The sequence below is a fragment of the Sesamum indicum genome, linkage group LG9 (genome assembly GCF_000512975.1).
Source record: "Sesamum indicum cultivar Zhongzhi No. 13 linkage group LG9, S_indicum_v1.0, whole genome shotgun sequence".
Classification (NCBI taxonomy): Eukaryota; Viridiplantae; Streptophyta; class Magnoliopsida; order Lamiales; family Pedaliaceae; genus Sesamum; species Sesamum indicum.
Genome location: NC_026153.1, coordinates 3056885 through 3081639, shown reverse-complemented (window position 1 = coordinate 3081639; position 24755 = coordinate 3056885). Strand labels below are relative to the sequence as shown.

Below are 24755 nucleotides of genomic sequence, written 5' to 3'. Positions count from 1 at the left end.
AATTTTTGTGATTTCATGATTCAATGCAACCCTAAAATCCTTCCCACACAGCCCACATTTATACTTTGTGGCATTTATGCTGATTGTGAAGGTTGGACCTATAATGCATGAATATGGACACGATATAATATGGTAGTGATACAAAAAATGTAAAAATATTACGATACGATATGCATGACACTGACACAGTTATATATAATATACTTTTTTATTATATATATTCTCAATATAGGTAATTTTAGTCCAATTTAATGTTTAATGTTGTTAGAAAACTTAACCTAAGTCCAATCTCACAATCATCAAAATTGCACCTCGGGGTCTAATTGGGTTGGAGTGGGTTGTACAGTTTTTAGTATAGAGTTAATCACATATACAATCATGTAAATATTTTTTTGAATAACTTATACTTTTATTACAATTATTTTATTATAATAAATGTATTTTTCTATAATGATAGTTAGCAAAACTATAAAAATATGATATATTACGTATAATGTGTAAAAAATAAACACTCATACATGGTTATATATTAATTATAGAGGAGTATAAATAAATATAAAAAATTTATCAATTTTTTTATGAATAAGATTGTGAAAAAAGAATTCTTATTTTAAATTAAATTATATAAGAAATCATAATAATATGTAAAATATTAAATAAATAACATTTAAAATAAAATAAAATAATTATGAAAATTGATTGTAATAAAATAAAAATATCATCTATTTTAAGTTTTTGCATTATCAATGGTATAAAAAATATTGAAGATTAGCAATTTAACTGAAGAATTAATAAATTAATTGATCTTATTTAAATATTTATACATATATATTATCCAATACCAGTAAAAGTATCGGAATTATTATTATGGTCTCGAATATTAGTTCATGTATTATTAAAATTTTTGTATGAACATATAAAAAATTCTTGTATATTGTTGTTGTTCTTCTTCTTCCTATTATTATTATTATTAGGATTTAATGCCCTTTTAATTCTGTATCTTTAGGGTTTTGGCAAATTTATCCTTTATCTTTTATTATGGCAAATTAGTCCTGTATCTTCTTAAATTTTCGCAATTTTGATCCTTTGGCAGAATTAATGCCCATTTTGTCCTTCTATTGGAAATGTTCTTCTAAATCCACACACATGCTCTTAATATGGCCCAAAATGTTTTTGTAATAAAATTAAGCCCCTATAAATTCTTACCTCTTTTCAACCACCTTGCTCTCGGGTATTCCAAGTCTCTGATTTTATGGACTTCCTCCTACCACACTACCGCAGCAGATGATTCACAAGCACTTGGCTCCTTCAGTAGCAGATGATACAATCCTATTTTGTTTCCTACCTTAGGGCGTAGAAAACACTCCAATATAGAGATAATAAAATTTTGAACAACAAATTGAACAAGAATCTAACTTTTATTAAAAAAATATATATGAAATATTATTATTATTATTATTATCATCATAATCATCATCATAGTAGAACGCAATTTAGGGTGTTTTTACTGATTAAGACCATCCCAATTCATCCTTAGTCTGTTGATTGTGATGGGTTTGGATTGGACGGATGGAGTAGGAGGATCCGATAATTTTATTGAACACTCCTAATTGAAACAAGGTCCGTTATTATAATGATTCATACCTATTACGAGATAAAAATACAAACACGTCAGGATGTCCATAGTCTTATGGAATATTGTTGAATTTTGGTCCATCTGCAGACTGGAAATTGAGGGCCCAAATTTAGAGAGTTTAGACCCAAGAAATCAATAATCTTTTCTTATGGACGGACTCTCAGTTGCTTCTCATCTTCAAATGTTAGTTTCATCTGTAGCATCATATTGGGGTTCATTTCTAACTTTTTATCTCAAAAAATTAAAGGTCTTGTGACCAAAGGTGGAATTTTCTTATGATAAGAACCTTGAAAATAACCTGCCCAAAAAAAAAAAAAAAGAAACGTTGAAAATAATGCATTTATGGGAATAATTGGAATTTGGAGCATAATTAATGAGGGTTTGAATTTTATAGTTCCAAATTTAGGACTGTTCAATCAAATTATGAAATTGACCCTAACTGATTGCTCTAGTCAAAATCAAAATCGGACTACAGTTAACAATAATCTCTATATGTCATATGTTACTAACCTATGACTATTCTAGAGATTTATGAGCAACATTAGATGTATAATATACATATTAATACCAATAAAATTAAGTCAATTCTAGACATCTAATAGTTGAGAGAATTGTCAAATTAAAGTTTAGTAGGATTAAAAAATGCCACCATCTATAATTATAAGATGAAAACTGTAGTAGTCTAACTGAAATTGAAATATACACTGCCACTGGCTACCTACTCTTTCTTATAATTAAAAGTTTAAAACTAAAATTTATTATAATTTTGAAGTAAAGAGAATATAATACATATCAGGTAGATGTATATAGTGTATAGATCTCAAAGTTTTACTAGCATATGCATAATAGATCTAAAATGATGGGGATTTTGGCAGTGGTGGTGGGCATGGTGCAATTGGCCGGCATGCGCCCATTCTAATTTCTCCGCACCTTATTCTTTTTATGCAATTTTTCGCCCGTGATATTGTAAATGAGTATATTATTTTTTATGAAAAAAATAGCAATTTACTCTATAAGTAATTAAAATGAAGTAATTAATCTCAATCAGGGAAGTAATTACTTCATTTAAAAAAGAAAAAAAAGAGGGGTAAAATGCTAAAAAGAATTCATAGGGGATAATTTGCTCATTTGTAATATCACAAGGGGGTTGCTTGTATTTTTTCCTAAAAAATTGCATATTTAATTTTAAAAGTAAGGTTGAGGTCTCATGAATAAATTCGAATATATGAGTTCGAGTTATACCGAATGTGCGGGTATCTATCTCATTTATATGAAGTATTAAGTTATTATAATTTTACTCTTCTTAGTTGTATTGATGTATTGATTGAATTTATATAATTTACTATTAGTCGTAATTATATTGATATATTGGTTGAATCTATATACTATTTAAAAAAACAAAAATGGGAGTAAGGGATTTGAATTAGAAACTAAAGTTACGTCTTTTCATGATGAAACATGAAATAACCATATCTTTTGGTATGATTTTGAGTACTTCAGTTGACAAGAATTCAAAAGAAAAATTATGATTATCGTTCGTCACCACGACAATACGGCAATACGACTATAATGGAAGGAAGGAAGGAATTCTCTCTTTTTAAACTTCTTTTGTCTTAAATTTGTAAACTCAAAGGACCGCTAAATTTGTTAACACATGGAAATTTTCCTTAAAACAGTACCTATTCATCCACAAATGGTGATTTGTGTTAGGTATATAATGAGTTGTTATTTTCTTCGTTTATTTTGAACATGTTGATTGATTTAAAAGTATTGATGTACGTGTGTAATCCAGCAGAAGGTCGTTAAACTACTCGATTGCAATGCAGCTGTGGAATTTGCACGTACAGACACAATCAGGACAAATGTCATGGACGAGAATAACAGATATAAACCAAAATATACACTTTTAAACACGTATCAAAAATTCGATAAGAAAACAAAACTATTATTCTGGAGATAGGAGTATTATTTAATGAAATTGAACTAAAATCTTTAGAAAAATAATTAAATGACTTATTATTGTAGTTAAAAATAAATAATTAGGGCGATGTATTTGCAGTTTTGGATTATAATTACGTAATGAGAGTTTCTTCTGTATTCAGAAAAGAAAGAAGAAGAAAAAGAGAAAAATGGGGCATGCAGAAGGCAGATAGATATTCATATATGGTCAGCAAATTAATAAATATGTGGGGAGAATTGGAAGGTGGATTAGGAGGTCTTCTCCACTTCCTATATTTCAATCATCATCTCTTTGAATTTTATTTTATTTTTAAATACTGCATAGTTGTAATTACCATTTACCACACTCAAAATTCGACTTTTATTTTTTTATGATTACAGTAAAATATTATTGGAATGTGGAGCCTAATTAATTACTTTTCAAAATATTGAGTTAAAAACAAATAAGATTAAGACAAAGCAGTTTTTTTTTTAATGATTATACTGTCCTTCCATGAGATCTGGTGTAATTACACGTAAACTTTTTATAATTTAAAAAATTACATTTAATACCCTTAACTTTTGTTTCTGTCAAATAAATAGACATATCCATTAGTCAAATTTTATCAAATTTACTGATATTAGCAAAAAAGTTGAATAAAAATCTATATTTACTCTTTATTAACTTAATTATTAAATCACAAAGGATCTATATATATTGATGTATAGTTACACCAAATCTGAATGCAGGACGATATAATTAATGGATTATTTATTTTTCCTTTTCCTGAACTTGGCTGAAATGTCTATTTATTTCATTGAACTGTTTGACTTTTTATGTGGATTTAGTAAAACATGGCATCATTAGAAAAATAAAATAAAAATAAAAATGTTTACGATCAACCTTGAAAAAATTATAGGAAATATGGGGACAAGATTCTAAAATTGTCAATTTTGGATTGGAGAAAGTCAATTTGAAGTTGCGTTTCAATCACTCTATTGAGCCCTATAAATATATATATATATATATATATATATATAGATATATACGTGAAAATGGCCTAACTTATTTGAAAGACTAGCTACAAAATCCAACCACAAAAACATTTAAATATTATGTCTAAACAATCTTTATTACTTTTAATTATTATTAATTAAGTCGTTGTAGAAGAAAGTGTGCAGCTCATTCTAGAGGGATCAAAGACTTCAGTTAATTAAATACGTGGAGGTCAATTCTTTTATATATTTATATATTTAATTTCAAATTATTGAAAAAGAAAATTGAATAATATTATATTTGAGCCAGCATTCCCTAGTTTCCATTTCAAAGACTAATTAATAATTTACATTATGGGGATCGAGAAGGATGATAATAATAATAATAATAAATAATATACTTAAAATAATAGATTAATAAGGATTTAATTTTCTAGTTTAATTCTTTTAGAATTTTTCATTGTAAGCATATAAATTCAGGGGCTAATTTATTATTCAACACATTTGATTATTGAATAAATATATTTTTTTTATAATTAATTAGTTATCGACAATTCATTTATGATTTTCTTTTTTCCATATATTTAAAAAATGTGGCAATAAAATCAGTAAATTTGTTGTTATTGATTTCACAAAATTTTATTACAATTTGCACTTTCCACTCTGCTTACATTCAAATTTTTATTAGGGACTATATATAGCGTTGATCAGACTGAAAACCTTAAGTAATTATTAAATACATAGAGGTATCAAGTGTGGTTTGATTGTCCGTATTTATAAAAGATGGGGAAAGGTTTTAACCTAATGAATGGAAAGAGGTAGTAAGTGGGTGACGGGGGAAAATCTTTTCATCAAATTCTATTGTGGAGTGTCACCTTTAATGCAGTTTGTGTTCCTACTTCATCATCATCCTCACACCTCGGACCCACCAATTTCATTCTACAACAAATTAATTATCTTTATATATATATACACACACACTAATAAATATGACACAATCTATATACATGCAAGATTTTTAAAAATAAATTAAAATAAAGTATTTACAATTTATTAATTACTATTTTTTGTAGAGTAGAAAATTACCTAAAAATATATATTAAGATGATAAATTAATATAAGTATTTTTAATTGATATAATTATTTAAAACAATCAAAATTACTATTTTTGAATATCCAATAAACTATGCTTAATGTCTGCAATAAAATTTAAATAAATTAAAATATTATTAATATTAGTTTTTTTTTGTTGAAATAAATTGATTACAATCATTTTTTGTTGAATATTAATATCTAATAAAGACCAATCAACAATCATATCATGATTAACCAACACCTACTATTACAGTAGACAATACCTACTATACAGTGCATATAACAAGGTTCGAACTCATGACCTTAGAGGTTATGAGTCTTCAATTTCGTCAACTGAATTAGATTTCATTGACTATTAATACTAGTTAAGGTGGGCTTTGAGCGAAGTTTGGAGACAACTCGAGACCAATCAAAACCTAGTAGAGTAGACTGCAAAAAAATAAAAATAAAATAAAATTTGTCTTCAATTTAGTCCCCCCAATTGCTATCCCTCATATGCATTAATTAGAGTCAATATTGTAAAGTCAAAAATAAAGACAAGTGCATACAAGTGTAGGTGGAGTCACCTAAAACACTAAAGTGGCTGCAATAAATGTAATCTATTTATTTAGTGCCCTCCCAACCACTCCATCTCTCTAAATTAAATATAGAACTAATCCTAATAAATTATTTCATCTAGGAAAAAAAACATTAAATGAAACTTTTCTTTTTCTTTTTTTCTATTTTTCCCATATTGTCTTCATTTTTCTCATCATTATAACATATTTTATTGAATTTGAAACAAAAAATAACTCGATTTATATACAGTTCCTCTTGAACTTGAAAGTTTTGTTTGATCATTAATTGAAGCCTTATTATATACTAGGTATCAGTGCACACTCGATATATGTATATAATTTAAATTTTTATTGTACTTATTTAATTATAAAATAAATAAAAAATAAAACAATGAATTGATCAGAACGGATAATTTTCATTATTTATTAGATATTATATATATAATATTGGAATGAATAAAATGTTTTCCGCTTTATCTCCTATTTTGAGTTTGTTAATATGAAAAGTAAGAAATCTAGATTTTGGTTTAAGGTATATGAAATTAGAAATAGTTATTTTAATTGATGGGTTTTTTATTTTGACATCCATGCTTGAAAAAAGTAAAAGAAATTTAAAATATATTTTTTGTAAAAGAAAAGACTTTGTACGGGCGGTGTATGAGAGAGAGAGTGAAGTGGGAATGGACAATTTGGAGTGGGGCACGTGTTGAAAAGATGTCGTATTTGCACTACACCTCTCACTTGATCCAACAGTGTCCGATGCCACTGTTTCCCGTGACTCTTTTTTATAATAATTATTCTTCCTCCTTCGTTTGACTTTTTTCAGATCTCCCATTTACGATGTTTGCATATTATATAAAATAAAATATATTGACATTTTCGAATATAGGTTTAATTATACAAATACTGTAAATATAAGATTGTAGTTATAATTGTAAGTGTATTTTATATTTTTAATGATATAACTTAACACAAACATCAACGGGATATATTACTCTCAAGGGATGTATCTTTAATTTTTATGAAGAATCGGGAATATTTGTGTAATTAGATTCAGCGTTAGGGACTGTTGATATAATTTATTCTATGATATATTATTCTCTATTTCAATTTTCTCCCAATCTTCCATTTTCACTTTTTTGAGTTTTACCCCTCTTAAGTATTTTATTTATTTATTTTTTTAGTGAATCGATCATAATTATATCTTAAATTTCAATAGGAGTGATTAGGGCTTCAGGCAGCTTGGGTTCACTTTTTTGGGCTTGTACACCATGGGCTTGGATATGAATCCGTTAATTATCAAGTTGTACTTGAGCATGCTTTGATCCAATTAGCTAATCCAAAATAAAAAAGATAACTTATCTTTATCTTGGATCAATCTACCAAAATACGTATGACCCAAATTAATTATGGACTTTAATTTGAAATCCAATATTAGCCATTTTATTTTGAGCTTTAATTGGTAATTTATTTCAAAATTTTGATGTCAATAATACCTGTATGAATTGTGAGCCGTTCAATCAACATATAATAATATTATTATGTGTGGCTCGAGGAGAGATAGCTTGTACGATACAAATTCATATAAATGACATTGCTACTATTATTCATGTAATTATGATTTCTTGAAAATAGTAGGTGAAGAAAATATATGGAAACTAATTTTATATCTAAAGTTCATACCAACGACATTGCTAATGTTATTATGCCTATTAATATTTCGACATGGTAAAATGCAATTAACCCGCTATAAATATGTTTCCTCACCCTCTTCCTTTTTGTCTTTTAAAAATTCTAATTAAATCAAGTTTAATCAGATATAAATCAATTATATAACAATACAATACTCTTGTGATGTGATTTTATGTATATTTTGAAAAAAATAATCACATAACAAGTGTATCACAGTTACTCTTATAATTAATTTAATTCAATCAAACTTAACTTAAATAATAACCAACCTTGTTTTTGCCCTCCTTTTTCCCCACTGAGCTAATACTTGAAACTTTTTCTTTTTCCTCAAGAGAAGTCGATCAGATTCAAGAATGCGCCCAAGTAAAGATCAAAATTCAAGTCCAAGAGAAAAACGAAAGTTTGAGGATCAATAACTAGTTGGAAGGATTGAATAAGAGAAATTAGGGCTCAACTCATGAACAGGGAAGAGGAATTAGGTCATCGTTGGATAGGGATGAAAATTTAGGGCTTAAGAAAAAAATAAAAAAGAAAAGAAAATTTGGGGATTCAGGAATCGTTATTCTTTTGAAAATGAGAATGCATGTATTAAGTATTTTATCCACGTGGCACTAGACTTAATCACATGTTAATAAAACACAAATTTTTTTGTCAATTAGAATAGTCAATCACCGATCAGCTCTAGAATCAAATGTGTTTTATATATCTAATAGCAGGATTGAATTAGTCTATTTCATAATTACGAAATATATGTGTTAAAAACTTGATAGTCGGAGAATTAAAAGTGTAGCAACTGTATAATTACATAATTAAAAATAAAATTTGGCCTAATTTAAATGTCGAAAATTAGGATCTTTTATTTCATCAAAAAGTAAATATATTTTGTTCCTCATTTAATTAGGAAGATATAATACATCAATACTCATACAATAGAGAAAAACCAATTTAACATCGAAACAAAAAATTTATGTGAACCTTTTATCGAAAATCTCTGAATCTCTCAATCAATTTATTATTATTATTATTATTATTTTGATAATTTAAAAAATATATATGATAATCATCTATACATTCAAGACACAAAACATCAAAATGAATACCTAAGAAATTGGGAGGCACGCGCCCTTATACTTATTTGGAAAACCAAAAAAGTTAAAAGCTAAAACCCCACTTTCAAGTTTCAATTCATATATATATAAATAATAACATTTGATTACTTTTCATTCATTAAACCCCAAACTTTACATACTTCCCAGTCAACGCCCTCAGCACCCCACCCCCACCCCCACCCCATCCCCCAGGGTGTGTGTGTGTGTTTGGGGAAAATATATAGAAAAAAGGGAAATTGTAGGTAGAAAATAGAAACAAATGCAGGAAAAACATCCACCTAGTCTTGATTCTCAGTCCTCTGTTTTTATTGCCTCAATCAAACACCCTTCTCAAAAGTCAACGTCTCTCTCTCTCTAAACTTCACCCCCCACCCTTTCTTTCTTTCTTGGACTCGCACTTGAGTGTTCATTTTCGTTCCGGTAATTAAATGAAGTCTTGAACGGAAGTACGAAAACACCTTTGCTTAATGCTCTCTCTTCTTCCCATCTCTACCCCTTCTTTTCTATTTTTCCTTAATCATTTTTCCGTAGACAGAAGATAAAAGATTCATGGGCAACGGAGCTGGGAAGCTGACCGTGTGCTTCACCGGAGCGGGACCCACGTCCGATGAGGCACGGCGACGGAGGAAGGACCTGGCCGCTGGTTTGGTCATGTCCGACCCCTTAGACGATCTGGGTCACTCCTTCTGCTACATACGACCCGAATTGACTCGCCTCTCGTCCTCCAAGGTCCACTCCGAGTTCGATGATCCCCCCACGACGACGTTTAAGTCGATTTCCGGCGCCGCCGTCAGCGCCAACACCTCCACGCCACTCTCCACCTCTTTATTAGACCTCTACTCCTACAACAGCATCGACCGGGCCTCCGCCTTCGAGGGCTCTACCTCCTTTGCTTCTATCCCGCTTCAGCCCATTCCTAGAAACTCATCTATACACTCCGGTCCGTTGTTTAACTCGGGCCTGATTCCGAGTTCGGGCCCAATCGAGAGGGGATTCATGTCCGGCCCGATTGAGAGGGCGTTCATGTCGGGCCCCCTTGATCGCGGGATCTTCTCGGGTCCTCTTGAAAAGGGTTGCTCTGATCAGTTCCCGAGAAGCTATTCCCATGGCGGATTCGCCTTTCGGCGTAGATCGAGGAAAGGATCGTTGCTTCGGGCCCTTAGGCGGGCCTTTTCCAAGGGAATTAACCGGGGCCAGAACTCCATTGTTGCGCCGATCAAAGGTGTTGTTGCGATGAAAGAAAGCGATTGGACGGCGGGTTCCGAGAAGCAGAATGAATTGACAATCAATAGTAGTGTGAATTTCAGCAGCGAGTGTAGCTTAGATGACGATGATTCACTGGAAAGCCAGAATCTGCAGTGGGCTCAGGGTAAAGCTGGAGAGGATCGAGTTCATGTGGTGGTCTCTGAGGAGCATGGATGGGTTTTTGTGGGGATATATGATGGATTCAATGGCCCTGATGCACCGGACTATTTGTTGTCCAATTTGTATCCTGCTGTTCATAAAGAGCTCAAAGGTTTACTCTGGGATGATAATAGTGGTAAGTCCGACAGTTCATTGATCTCAAGTTCCTGTTCTGTGAGTGATGATCCAAGCTTGGAGAAAGATGATTCAAATTCGAGTCAAGATTTCAACGAGGAGAGTTTGCGGGATAGGACTAAGGATGGTTGTTCAAGATGTGTAGAGCAAGAGAGTTATCCTTGTTTAAATGGTGATGTAAATGGAGACTTGTGGTATAAGAAAAAGAGGGGGAGGAATCTGAGGAATAAGTACCGGGGAGTAGCAAAAAAATGGGAGGAGAGTCAGCGGAGGTGGAGGTGTGAATGGGATAGGCAAAGACTGGAGCTTGATCGGAGGTTAAAAGAGCAGTTAAACAAGAGCAGGATGAATTCAACAGGGGCAACAAATCATGCCGATGTGCTAAAAGCTCTTTCCCAAGCACTGAAGAAAACTGAGGAGGCCTATTTGGATCTTGCAGATAAGATGGTCATGGAGAATCCTGAATTGGCTTTGATGGGCTCTTGTGTTCTTGTGATGTTGATGAAGGGAGATGATGTGTACGTGATGAATGTGGGCGACAGTCGAGCGGTCTTGGCTCGAATGAAAGAGCCTGATATCTGGAGCCAGGACTTGGAGAGAATCAATGAAGAAACATTGAATGATCTCAACGAGGATTTTGATGATGATCGAACAAATGATCTACCTAGCTTAACTGCTTTGCAGCTCACCATGGAACACAGCACCTCCGTAGAAGAGGTAAAAGCCCGTCTTACACTTAATTCCCTTGATGCCCAATTAAGTATTTCGGATCAGATTTAGTTTGTCTTTTTCTGTTTACATTCGTGATCGTTTTGTTGCATGCTATTGTTTATTGTGATCAGGAAGTCACAAGAATTAAAAATGAACACCCTGACGATGCTTCAGCTGTGATCAATGACCGGGTGAAAGGTTCACTAAAGGTCACTCGAGCTTTTGGTGCCGGTTTTCTCAAACAGGTGTGTCCTAGTATGGAATTTTTCAGGTCAACTTCTGTGGTTAAGTTATGTAGGTGAAAAATGAATTATGTAGCTTTGATTCCTTTTGTTGCATGAGAAAAGCAGATTCCTTAATTCGCCAATGAAAATTAAAATTTCTTCCGACGAGTAGGAGTATATTTTCTGCAAGCAAAAGTTATACTTTTAAGCCTTTCTGAGGTAGAAAAAAAGCTGCTTTTCTTGCCATATTTAGAAGCATATTCTTAACGTTTGTGGATGACCCCGTCGACATTTTTTTCCTGATAAAGCATTTTTAATCTCGACATCATGCAATATGCAACTTTACCCTGCAGCTGATCCTAGTAGAAAGTTCAAAATGAATAACGTGTATTTTATGATTTGTGCATACCTTTACCAGACCGGACACAAAAAGAATGTTGATGATATCATACTTGCAATAACTTTATCGCTTTGCCGTTAGGAATCTTGTAGTGGGAATTGAATGGCCATCCATTTGCTGAAAAGTAGATTACTGAAATTTAGCTGAAGTAAAATATAGCTGGTTAGGATCTCTTCTGATGGAATCCATGAGTTTCTTTTACCCATCTTGTAGATAACTGAGAATAAGGCCAAGAAATACTGTGCATAGTTTGCTGAAACCCCCTGAAATTTCCTGACTGGCATTCAAATTAATGCAGCTTGTCATGGAATTTCTGGCATGTCTTTTGATCGGAGAAACTCTTCTTATTTCACTGATTTGTTGTATTTGCTGATCTATCCCTCTATGCAGTTCACAGCCGATGCTAATGATTGTGTCTAACTTGAATCTTGTTTCTGCAGCCTAAGTGGAACAATGCTCTTCTTGAGATGTTTAGAATTGACTATGTTGGAACTTCCCCGTATATAAACTGCCTGCCGTCGCTTTACCATCACAGATTAGGGCCAAGAGACAGGTTTCTCATATTGTCATCAGATGGACTTTACCAGTACTTCACAAATGAAGAGGCTATTTCTGAAGTCGAACTCTTCATCTCTTGGTCCCCGGAAGGAGATCCAGCACAGCATCTCGTCGAAGAATTGCTATTCCGTGCAGCAAAAAGAGCTGGTATGTGTCTTTTGTTTCAGTTAGATAAAAGAGTGTTGCTTCTTAAGGTTAAATGCACCGGTCCTGGCCTCTCTGTGAAAATGCTAATTGACTAAAAATCCCTCCACTAAAAAAGAAAAGGGCAATGACAGTTTTCTTACAAGTTCAGGAGTTGCGCATTGCTATTCTTTTTTTTCGGTGTTGGAGGGTTCTGTTCCTATTAGTGTCTTCATAGGGGTAAAATGCAGATAACCCTGTTTCTTATTATGGAAAACTAAGACATGTTTCGTTTGTGCTTGTGCCCGGTTTCAGGCATGGATTTCCACGAACTACTCGAAATACCACAAGGGGATCGACGCCGCTACCATGACGACGTTTCAATAATTGTTATTTCTTTGGAGGGAAGAATATGGAGATCATGTGCATAGGTAGGAAAACATGTTAGTAGAATAATACACTACTAGTGTATTATTCTGAAAAATCATCCAGGCACCCAATTTTGTTCTCTTCCCATCCCTACTCACCTTTCTCTATACCAACAACAACAACTAAGCTCTGGAATTTAAAAGAAACTTAGTTGTTTTTCTTTTCTTTTTTGGCTATGGCGGCGTAGGGGTTTGGTAAAGGTGAAAAACTGCTGCTGGGGCATAAACTGTCATACATAATTGTAATTTTCCAAATAAGTGACATCTTTGAAGGGAAATTTTTCTTCTTAACTTCCTTACCCGCGCGTTGTGTTTCTGCAAAGACGAACCTTAGCTATATTCGATTCTATTTTGACGTTGTTTCTCTTTATTTTTTGAGGACAGATGAAGAAAGATAGAGATATGCGCGTTTGCAATTTTTTAGAGTTTTTACTATTTTTATTTTGTGCTTTGTATTAGTGTAGATAAGGAAACATAAGTTAAGACAAAGGCTTGAAATGTTGTTTGATCTTGCAAACAATGCATCAATGTGATAAAGAAGTCACAAAAAGACTTGAGAAAATTGAACACATCACATCAAACTTGTTGATGAAGGTGAGGGCAGAGGTTGTCGCTGCTGCACGCTCAGGTAATACTCAATTATTTCTTAACGGCTAACCAATTTGCAAATTGGGGAGTAAATGCAGTGTAGGTGGGAGATGAGGTTTGTTAGTAATATGGATGCACCTCACTCTCATCTTGTCCATTAAAATTGGACCAACATTTCAGAGATAAGAATATTCCCATGAAATCCTCTCATCCAAGATTCACTCATGCTATGTTTCAATATTTGAAAGAATGATTCATAATAATGATTTTAGAGGAGTAATTATATATAGAGAGAGAGTTAATTCCATTTAGAACTAAGACATCTATAAAAATGTGAAATTATATATATTCTTTTATTTTCTTTTGAAAAATTCTCCGTTTATACTTGATCCCTTTTAATTAGAGTTTGAACAAAAAATATCGACGTTGGCAAAAAAAAAAAAAAAAATTTCAGTTTTACCCCTTTTTACATTATATGTTCCCCCTTATGAGTACAATATTACATGAGAATGTTTTAATTTTTGCTAATATCAGCATTATTTATCTAAACTCTAACAAAATGGGATCAAGTATAAATGAAAATTTTTTAGGAGAAATGTAAGTGTAATTTCAAAATTTATTTGAGAGAAGTGTAATTTCGCATTCAGAGAGGGTCTAAATGTAATTATATGTATATAAAGAATTTAAAATTGATTAATATTACACAAAATATCGATAAAAAAGGGAGTTGAAAATTTAAAATCAAATGAGTAGGTCAAACATGTGTTTCAAGTGCAAACAGAGTTTCCAATGTCGTTTGGCCCTCTTTCTAAATAATTACTTTTTTGAATTAAACTCTATCAAAATCGCGTTTTGATAAAAGCTATCTTTTATTTTGTTACCTAATTACCTATTACAACAAGTATATTTGCTCTTTTATTCTTCATGAAATTAGCTACCATCTGTATTTGTATAATTAATTATAGAATTGTTTTTAAATCAAATTACTTATGAAATTGTTAATCTAAATGCATGCTATAATCACTTTTCTCTAAATTAATTGTATCCAGATCATTGTCTCATAATCAATTATCTTATTAGGAATTCGGAATTCCTAGTCTCATATCCACCAGCCCAAATATCATTAATGCTCAATTTCATATATCTTTAGATATTTTAGAAAAATGCGTCCTCCAAAAAACAAAATTACTGTAAAAATGTTTAATTTGTTTCTATTCCTTGGATTTGATATTAGTATATAGTTTAAATATAACTTTCAACATGTCGATGTTTAATTGATCAAAATATTCTTGTGGATTATGAATAAATAATTTATTTTTTTATAATTTTTTGAATTTTTTCTATGGACTAAGTGGATAAATTTTTTTATAATTTTTCAAATTTTTTCCATCCACCTCGACAAGTATATAATAAAGGCATCAAAACATGTCTATTATGTTACAATCAAAATTGAAAGACTTTGGGTACTCATCTAGTTACTCATCATCCTGAGGCTACTTACAAGAGGCTAAAGCGTGCTCCACTGCATTGTCATCCCATCCATTGTTATGATGTCGCTGCTTGAGCCTATATATGGTGCGTGGGGTAGGAAACGGAGAGCTTGAGCAATCAGCTGTTCCTCGGAGCTACCTGTATGACTACTGTCGAAGTGAAGCTGATAAATTCATCTGCTCCACCATAGCAGCTACCAATCACAAGAAAGAGTCCATGCTAGTGAAGACATATGTCGAGCAAAGCTGCACTACGTCGTAGTAGAACATGGGCTGTATCCTCAGATAGACGGCTCCGTCCATCGCAGACAGCCTTGTCAATGTACACACCCATATAGTTTGAAAAAGTGATCTAATACTCCCCACACTTGCTTACATCTAACAAAACAAATGCTTTTGTTAATCAAAATTTAGCGCATTTATTGATATTGACAAAAAAATGAGATAAAAAATCTAATTTAAATTAATTTCCTTAAGACTAACCGAAAATCATATCGGATATTAAACCCTATTTTCTTGCAGTGTCGCTTTTGGGTGAAAATCACCCTATGGATTGAAGCATGTATACCATGGGCATTTCCTATGAAATATATATGTATATATATATAGGTCGGCCATCACTACCAAACCCTAAAAATAAAAGAGACATGAAAGTCAGAGATGTATATTAATATAAACAACACCTAACCTAATGGCTCTAGAAAGACAAGAATTGGATGTGAGTTTGAAATTGCCTGCTGCTCATTTTATCTAAACCTTCATTCTACCTACTTCAACTTGCGTTTCATTTTCATGCATCATTTTAAATGGTAAATTATATCCACAATATTCTAGAGTTTATATCTAATTATTTCCCTAATATATATACACAAATATTACTTACCATGTCTTGCTTACCAAAGAATTAAACAATAAAGACCAAAAGCATCCATCTTTGTTGCACAAGACAACCACTTATTCTATTCTATGTTTGAAAATTGGATCGAAGATCGAACCAAACAAACAGTTAGATCATTGATCAGTTAATAATCCGATCGGTCGAACATGCTGTAAAAGATCGATTGACCTGTACATACACATGTATTATTAATTATGCATATAAATTGACTGCATGAAAAAATTACATTGAAATAAATATTGTTTTTTATTATGTTACACAGATCACTAATTTCTCATTAACTTTTTCAATTTAATTCCTTGTCCCCACATTCCAATCATTAAGTCATATAATTTAAAAGAATAACTTAAAAACATCCAAATTTTAGAACAATTAACAAGACTCATTTGTTAAAATCAATTATAAGTCTCCAGTGAAGAGGGTTGATCCATTCACCCATTTTTTTATTTTTTATTTTTGGGTGAGTTTAAAAGCCTTGAATTGATCCATATTACCTAAGGGCCTTAAGAATATGTAGATAGAGACGTATAGTGAATGCGTGCAGGCCGTAGGAATACGTGCAGACCTACGCTTCACCTTATGCATAAATTTTCAAGAGTAGATCGCAATGAGTTTCTTTGAGATTTATCATTTATTTTAACTAATGACAGTCTAACTATTGTAAGAAATATATATTTGACGATCAATAATAGTAAAAGAATAGTTATAATTTTTAAAATTATGAAAGAATATTTATAATTATAAGAAATATTTTGATGAATTTTTTACACCATTTTCAAATTCAAACATGAAAGCCACTGGAGATGTGACACTTTGCGGCCTGATTGAATTCAAATCTCATCTTTCCACATGAATCAATTATTATAATTATAGTATCTATATATAGGAAAAAGGACAGAACCTTTATTTCATCTTGCAAACTCCGATGACTGCTCCAAGACAAGCACAAACCCCTCTTTTTACACATACATTAACAATAGTAAATTTATCCTGCTTTGAAATTGTCTTCCTCCCTCAGCCACCAGATGGCAACTGCCCCTCTCCCTTGGCCTCTCCCACTCCACTTCTTTTCTGTTCCGATTTCATATGCAACAGTCCCACTTCCTTCCTTTGAATTGGATTGCAGAATAAAGGCTCATTTACCCCAACTCCAGTTCCACAAATTTCTTGCAAGAAACTAAAAAGTGCTTTTATGGTTACCTTTTTATCAAGAAAATGTCAATCCTGGGGAGTATGAGTAGTGACAGTGGCAGTACGAATGCACCTATTTTCCATGAATTCAAGAAACAGGCTTCTTTCTTCTTCAAGGAGAAGATCAAAACTGCTAGACTCGCCTTGACCGATGTCACGCCAGTGCAGCTGTAAGTTCTTTTGCGAAAATTTCTGTTTGACATGCACATATCCCGTGTTCGTTTTAGCATGAAAGAAACCATTGTAGGCTTACATGTGATTTTGTTTTGTGTTTTCTCTTTCTCTTTTGAAGACTGGCGGAAGAAGCCACAAACGGGACTCCAGGAGGGCCGGATTCCAGGACCCTGAAGATCATATCGAGGGCGGCTTTCGAAGTGGATGACTATTGGAGGATTGTGGATATTCTCCATAAAAGGTCTTATTTTTTTATTTTCTTGATGATAGTTGAAAACAGCATAGCCCGGATGTTTCTTTGTTGTTTGATCTTGATTTGGATCTTCTGATACGTCGCAGATTAATAAGATTTGACAGGAGAAATTGGAGGGAATCATACAGGGCTCTGATTGTGCTGGAACACATGTTGACTCATGGGCCTGAGAGAGTTGCAGAGGAGTTTCAGAGCGACAGAGATGTTATTATAGAAATGGAAAGTTTCCAGCACGTGGATGAGAAAGGGTATTCCATTACTCTGAAATATGCTCCTGGTTCCCTTGTTTACACTGTAAAAACCCCACTCCCAGAAAATTATGGGAATAGTTGGATACTCACAAGTTTTAAATTTTAAAGAAAAGACAACTGACTCCATGATACAGGAGGTAGTTTGCTTCTTTTTTAAAAATTCAGGGCTTCACATTGTAGTTTTCTTTGCTCACGGAGATTTTGTGCTATAGGTTTTCCTAGGGGGTAAAACACAATTGCCCCATAATTTTCTTTTTGTATTTGCAGATTCAACTGGGGATTGATTGTGAGGAATAAATGTGAAAGAATATTGAAGCTGCTGGAGAAAGGCCCTGATCTGAAAGAAGAAAGGGACAGGGCCCGGAAAGTTTCAAGAGGGATTCAAGGATTTGGCAGCTTCTGCCACAGGGATTCATCCGCTGGGCATGATGTATTGCCAAAATCATCCCAGAAAGCATTTGGGAGATGCAATTCAGAATTCAACCAGAAAATCAAGTATCTAAGCCCAGACAGTTCCAGTACTGGTGTCGATTCCAGAGAAAATTTGGCTCCAAATGAAGAAAGCGGGAGCTTCACTGGGGAATCGAAGCCGCTGTTGGAACAGCAGAAAGATGAGGCCAGGATAAATATGTCAATGGGTGATCATCAACATCATCATAATCCCTTCGATGATGTTGAGAATCATCCCTTCGATGATGCTGACAATCTGATAGCTGTGTCGCTACTTTCATCTGCAGACGAGAGGCAGGCTGTTGAGAACTAAGACAAATTCCTAATCTGCTGTTGTTGTTCAGTACAGAACTAAAATGAAATTTTGGATTTCTCATCTGCTGTTATTGTTCAGTTTACACGACCCTGATTGGAAACATATATTGAATAATCTATGTATTTAAACTTTTGTATAGCAGAGTTTGGATATAACACAGTTGAATGTGCATATTCAGTGCCTCTTTGTGGTTCAAGTACTGGGAATTATTGTAATATAACTACTGTCATATTAATTTGGCAATACCAGAATACTATCTCATCATGTCTTACTGACTGAACTGATGTCTAAGGTTAATCATAACGGCCGACCAATATTTATGTCGAGAGCCCTCTTCAAGTTCACTTCTAACAACCATCAGCTCATTGCCGTGTGTGTGTTTGAGAGAGAGAGACAGGGAGAGAGAACTCCTAAAACCAATGGTTCTCAAAGAATTAGCTTAGCAACACTAACAAATAAATCCTCTACATGCTTTGATGTAATTCTTGGATAGACCGGTTGCAAGTCGATCCATCCAAAACTGCTTTGACTCCCTCCCCCTGCGATCCAATGGTGATAATTGATAAGAGGCTGCACCCTACACCATAGAATGATCAAAGGGTTCGACAGGATCTAGTACATGGCTAGGATAATATTTATGTTTTATGTTCTAAGAAAATAGCAAGATCAATTCAGATACCATGTAGAACATAAGAGAGAAGCAAAACAAGGAGGAACTTTCTATTCAACTGTACAAGTAATAGGATTACATTTGCTCCCTAGTAAATTTTTCTCTTCTTCCACTTGGTTACTTCCCTAAAAATTCTCAATCTTCTGTACTGCCTATTTTTTGACAAGGTTTATAACATGCCAATGAGTCAACAACTTATCTTCGTAATAGTTTATGAGTAGATTTTTTGACAGATTCCCCATATCTTGCATTATTTACAAGCTAAGTTACAAACACATCATGAGGTGATTTCAAGATTTGCAACCCAATCTTGAATAGCAAGCCTCAGGGAGTGGTTGGGAGTTAGATTTAAGTGACTTAACTTCAAATTCGTCATCGGAGAAGTTTCATGGCCATTCTCCAGCCATCCACGCAAGGCCTCCCCCTCATAGGTGAACCCATCGGCTGCCACCTGGGGGTCATGCATTATTTCCTGAAACAAAACAAATGAAATTGAACACATCAAATCACAGAGGAACACATCAAATCGAAGAGAAGGCAAAAGGGAATGCTGAAAGAAATCCAGGAATAACTCTAACTCCGTCACAGGTTTACCATCTACCATGTTCCAGAAAGTAGTAAAACCATGATCCTTAATTGAAATAGTGCAGGAACAATTAGCACACTCAACACAAAAATGAGAAACAGATGATCTGATTTCTATAAATTGACCATAGTTGACAGGCGTGAATGAAAGTAATCTTATTTAAATTTCATTACACAATGTTTTCGTTTGGCCTATTATTTACGTGAGAGTGCTACTTACGCGCAGAATGGGGCATAAGAAAAACGATGGTACTGTTTGCTCTTCCAAGAATGGCATATGCTCGAGCTCCTTAACAAGAGATGGTGTCAGCTCCGGTCTTTCCCTGCCATTCAATTCACAACATTGCAATCCTAAATCCACCAATCTTCGAGCAACATATCCTGACCACTCTCCAGCAGATAAATCCAAGATGGAAGCTACTTTCCCATTGGATAATGCCCTTTTCACCTCGCCAACTAGTCCTCCATGAGTTTTCCCTGTTACTAACTGAAGTATGACCACCCCAAACGAATAAATGTCAGACTTATGGCTTACTGCTCCAGTTCTATGAGATTCAGGATCTGTATACAATGAAACTCCAGTAGATCCAGTGCAACGACGAAAACTGGGGCAGCGGAATGTTTGGTTGGCTGTAAGCATATGATCAGCATAATCGCTTATTTTGCATCTGTTTCCAGAACCGAGGAGCAAATTCTCAGGCTTCAAGTTTCCATGTACGATCTTTTTAGGCCTGAAAGAGTGCAAGAATAGAAGGCCACTAGCAATATCAGCCAGAATTTGTGCTCTGGTCTTCCAGTTGAGGGGGCTGATATTATTGTTGTTGAAAAGGTAATTCTGGAGGCTGCCACCAGGCAAATATTCATAAACGAGCAACCACGAATCTGGACAAACTCCAATCAATTCGACAAGATGAGGATGATGTAGTTTGCCTAGAACTTGAACCTTCATGTTCCAAATGACGGGTGGTTAAAGAATTATAAGTGTAAGGGAAAAGGACTTTTACACATTGCACATGAGTGAGACAAATAGCGTGATATACTACGAGCTTCCCCGGAAATCAGTGTAATTACTGACTGTATACCTTTTGCTTTTTTGAAATTACAAGAACCTGTGCTCTAAGTTTCCGCCATAGAAAAACATTACAATTACCTACCTTTAGGGATTGGAAATAGGTATAGTATTGTAAACAAATATATATATATATATAGAGAGAGAGAGAGGATTTACCGCTTCGTGGAACTCTATTTGCTTCTGCATATTGTAAGAATGCAGCTTCTTTATAGCAACTGTCTTGTCCAACATTTCCCCCTTGTACACAATTCCGTATCCTCCCTTTCCGATCATGAAACTCTCAGAGAAATTGCAAGTAGCAGCCTCCAGATCTGACAACAAAAACTCTGGCAATTCAGCCACCTCTCCCCTGAACCTGTTAAATTTGCTGTCATTTGCATTTTCACACTGTTCATGACTTCTCCATCTATCAAGCCATCTTGTGGCTTCAATTTTCTGCTGCTGAAGTTTTTGCTTCTCCTTCCGCAGAGTTGCAATGGAAGCCTGAATGAGCTTCAGCTCTCCTGCAACTTCTTCACATCTGCGGTTTGCTTCCTGTGCATGACTATCCAGGAGAGCTACATTCCGCAGGGTCTTTTGGAGCTGCTGAGTTATTCTCTCTCTTTCTTCTAAGAGCTTCTCTTGTTCTTGCATTGTAATCCTAAGTGCATCCTCAGCATCTATCCGTTGTTCTATTTCACGAGAATGAGCCATTTCCAAAGCTTTAACCTAAGAGACCATAACAGGATGTTCTTGTATCAGATTGATGACCACAACATATTAAAAACTCTATCAAAATTATGACAGACAGATAATTTTGCTCAAGGTATCAATGCTTCCTAAGAATCCCAAAAACCACAAAAACCTTTATTCTTGACATTAAAAGATCATGGTACCAAAATGCATTTGCAAAACACCAGAGCTAAAAGAATGAGGCATAGTGAGTTTACTATCACCTTATTTAATACTTCCCGAGCTTCAGCTTCCAATTGTCTTTGCTCTAGGAGCTTTAGATATGTTTCATCTTTCGATTGATCAACTTCCACTTTTAATTCTGAAAGCTGAATGCATAAGCACTCTTCCACAATCTTCACATTTCCGATGGAAGACACTCTTGGTTCAACAGATGTAGCGTATTCACTGCCAGAGCTCAAGCTTCTTGAAGAGGACACACTATGGCTATATAGTGGATCACATTTACTTTCTACACATTGTGAGATGGTAGGTAAAGTTAAGTCCGTCTGAGATGCCTCTGCCTGCAACCAATTTTACATCTCATGTCAGCATAAATTTCCCAGGAGAAATAGAACAAGTTACAAGGAAAACCAACCTCATTCTGGCAAGAATTTAAGGACCAAGATATTAAATTTTGTGCACTAGAAGTAGCTAAATGACAGCTTGACAGATCAATGCTTGAGTTTGCAGAAGCCTGTCTGGTCCAGATCAGCTTTCCTTTGTTGACAAACCACATCTCACAATAAGAAGGAGCATATTTTGCAGCATGGCAGGCTTTGCAGGAGCTCCTTTTCCCTTTCATGAAACTGTGTAAATTATTAAGTGTAACCCTTAAGAATCTTTGTTCCAAGTATCCTCATAAAAAACAAGCAGGAGCAATCAGATATAACATTTTACTGATGCACTAGGACAAGGACATAACTGAAGGAGCATAGGCAGTAAAAAGTGCCCAAGACAGGTTAATAAAAACGAACATAATAAGTCATTCATAAAACGTGAGTCAGTTTTCATATCACTGAATAGGTTTTCACCAAGAAAGTGGTTGATATTTAACAACTGTAAAGTTTTTCTGATAATGAAAATGAGAAGAAATGCGGAGAGATTCCCTACTCATACAAGGAAGGAGAAGGAATATGGCTCTGTAAACTGGTTTGGGAGCATAGAATACAAGATATGGGAATCCAATTGCGGCAATTCAATTCTCAAGATCTGATTGTGACAAGATAGAATCAAGAGCTAGGATACTATCATGCTCGTCAGGACATTTGTTTTTCATAAATAACTGCATTTGTTTGATGTAAAATAAACTCGACATTCCTAGTACTCAACAACATATATCAGGCATATTTCATTTTTCACATCTCATGTCTTCTCATTCCATTGAGGTAAGATGATCCATTAAATACAAATCAGACGTATAGGAACTTATTCACAGAAAATAAGTATGGATATGTGAGAACTCCAACAAATAATTAAAGACAGATTGTACCATTGATCTATGGACAAATAAACCTCAAGAAGAAATCCTCTTCAATCTTCAAAACCAAGGCAAAAGAAAAGGGCATCATTTTGGGTGCAGAACCAACAACTTGCTCATGCATGAAAGAATATAAATGGAAAATCTTGCAAAGAAGGATGCAAGAACTGAAACAGAATCAATCGACATGCAGGATGTCAACAGCCATATCGCATAAATTGAGTTCACAGTGACCAAGTAGAGCAATAGGCAACTTTGGAGAAAAGTGAAACCTACTCGGGAATAACTCCAACAACAAGTTTCCTAATCATGTGCAGATTAACTAAATTCACGATTCCCTTTTGAACTTCATTCGCTTCAATTGTGATAATGCTTGCTTTAACCTGCAGACAATATGTACCATTTCATCAATAGACTTCACTGCGATTCTAAAATACATCGAACCACTTTTTAAGTTGAGAGGAAATGATTAATTTTAATAGAAACAAATTCGCCAACAGGTCCAATATGGTACACCGAGAACCTTTCTTCCATCCTATTTCAACAAATAATAGAAGGGCAACAGAACATGGGGAAAAAGACTTAAATGTATAATCTGTTGATTTAGAGAAGCCAATTCCTGTCGTTCCTAGTTCAATCAAATAACAGGAAAGAAGTTATTTTCAGTGTTCGATAAAACCAGATGTTCTGTTTCCATCATGGAGTATCTACTGCATAACATTAAGTTATACTCATACTATATAAGCATAATGTTAAAATATATATATCTTTCTGGAGGTCATTATCGCAGTATGAGAAAATTTTATTTGAATTGATAACAAATAATTCATTGAATATGTTAAAATTTGATAATGAATGCTCTCTCTATTTCTTAGTGATTGTTCAGCACAATTCTTTCCGTGAAAATTCTAATCATTAGATACTCAAGTTAATTGAAACTTACAGCAGGGGTGGCAAGTTATTTCTTTTTTCCTTGAACATCGACAAATAATTCAAGTGGCAAATGAATTTGGAAAGTTCAGTGATTCAATTCACAAATTGGATATTATTGGCAGAAGCTATTCTGGTGGCGGTAGAAAAATTGGTTGTATAGAACACTTGCACTTGTTGACGAAAGAGAAAGGGAACTAATCATGGCAACGCTAAACAAATGAGTAAATTTTTGAATATGTACCTGAAGATTCAGAATTTAAATCTCTCGGAAAATATAAAACGGGATAGGTTAGAAAAACAAAACTATCTCATGTTGTCATAGATAGTAATACGTGGAAACTTAACCATGTATATCCTCTATGATACAGAAAAATAATGCACTGTTAGATTTATAAGATATGGGATGAAGCATACTCTTGATTTGCTGCAAGTCATCAAGTAAGTAGACAACAGCTTCGTTATCTCTGCTTTCTCCTCCTTCCTAAATGCAGCTACCATTTCAGGATTTGCTCGACTAACCGGCAATTTGCCCACTACATGACATTTAAGCAACTGATAACATAATAACCAAAAACCAGTGACAGAAACGGAAAGAGAAAGAAAAACCAGCAAATTCTTTTTTATGAGCAAATCTTCATTTGATCACTTACTATTGATGGGGGGGGGGGGGGAAGGTAAATGAAATTC

General features: G+C 33.9%; 3 protein-coding genes across 3 annotated transcripts in view; 2 read left to right on the top strand and 1 right to left on the bottom strand.

The window, feature by feature from the left end:
• Positions 9286-13372, top strand: LOC105170404 (probable protein phosphatase 2C 4). Its single transcript, XM_011091156.2, has 4 exons — positions 9286-11279; positions 11405-11518; positions 12338-12602; positions 12894-13372. The coding sequence occupies exons 1-4, from the start codon at positions 9573-9575 to the stop codon at positions 13007-13009; spliced, it is 2202 nt and encodes a 733-aa protein (XP_011089458.1). The 5' UTR covers positions 9286-9572; the 3' UTR covers positions 13010-13372.
• Positions 16893-18788, top strand: LOC105170403 (epsin-3-like). The gene is made up of 4 exons (XM_011091155.2): positions 16893-17343; positions 17466-17588; positions 17687-17848; positions 18119-18788. Exons 1-4 carry the CDS (start codon positions 17198-17200, stop codon positions 18612-18614), a joined length of 927 nt encoding a protein of 308 aa, XP_011089457.1. The 5' UTR covers positions 16893-17197; the 3' UTR covers positions 18615-18788.
• LOC105170402 (U-box domain-containing protein 33) overlaps positions 19456-24755 on the bottom strand; it is a 6614-nt gene continuing 1314 nt past the window's right edge. The window contains exons 2-8 of the mRNA XM_011091154.2: positions 24483-24601; positions 23412-23518; positions 22254-22464; positions 21880-22179; positions 21101-21652; positions 20093-20815; positions 19456-19759 (exon numbers count right to left, since the gene is read on the bottom strand). Of these exons, the coding sequence (XP_011089456.1) occupies positions 19565-19759; positions 20093-20815; positions 21101-21652; positions 21880-22179; positions 22254-22464; positions 23412-23518; positions 24483-24601 (2207 nt within the window). The 3' untranslated portion in view covers positions 19456-19564. The remainder of the gene's footprint in view (positions 19760-20092; positions 20816-21100; positions 21653-21879; positions 22180-22253; positions 22465-23411; positions 23519-24482; positions 24602-24755) is intronic.

What these genes read in the sequence shown, in the direction of transcription:
- LOC105170403 (XM_011091155.2), top strand. Translation starts at nt 17,198, where the DNA reads ATGTCAATCCTGGGGAGTATGAGTAGTGACAGTGGCAGTACGAATGCA. An exon ending in GATGTCACGCCAGTGCAGCT is followed by an intron (nt 17,344 to 17,465) that starts GTAAGTTCTTTT and finishes TCTCTTTTGAAG; the next exon opens with ACTGGCGGAAGAAGCCACAA. An exon ending in CAGCACGTGGATGAGAAAGG is followed by an intron (nt 17,849 to 18,118) that starts GTATTCCATTAC and finishes TTGTATTTGCAG; the next exon opens with ATTCAACTGGGGATTGATTG.
- LOC105170404 (XM_011091156.2), top strand. Translation starts at nt 9,573, where the DNA reads ATGGGCAACGGAGCTGGGAAGCTGACCGTGTGCTTCACCGGAGCGGGA. An exon ending in ACAGCACCTCCGTAGAAGAG is followed by an intron (nt 11,280 to 11,404) that starts GTAAAAGCCCGT and finishes TATTGTGATCAG; the next exon opens with GAAGTCACAAGAATTAAAAA. An exon ending in GTGCCGGTTTTCTCAAACAG is followed by an intron (nt 11,519 to 12,337) that starts GTGTGTCCTAGT and finishes TTGTTTCTGCAG; the next exon opens with CCTAAGTGGAACAATGCTCT.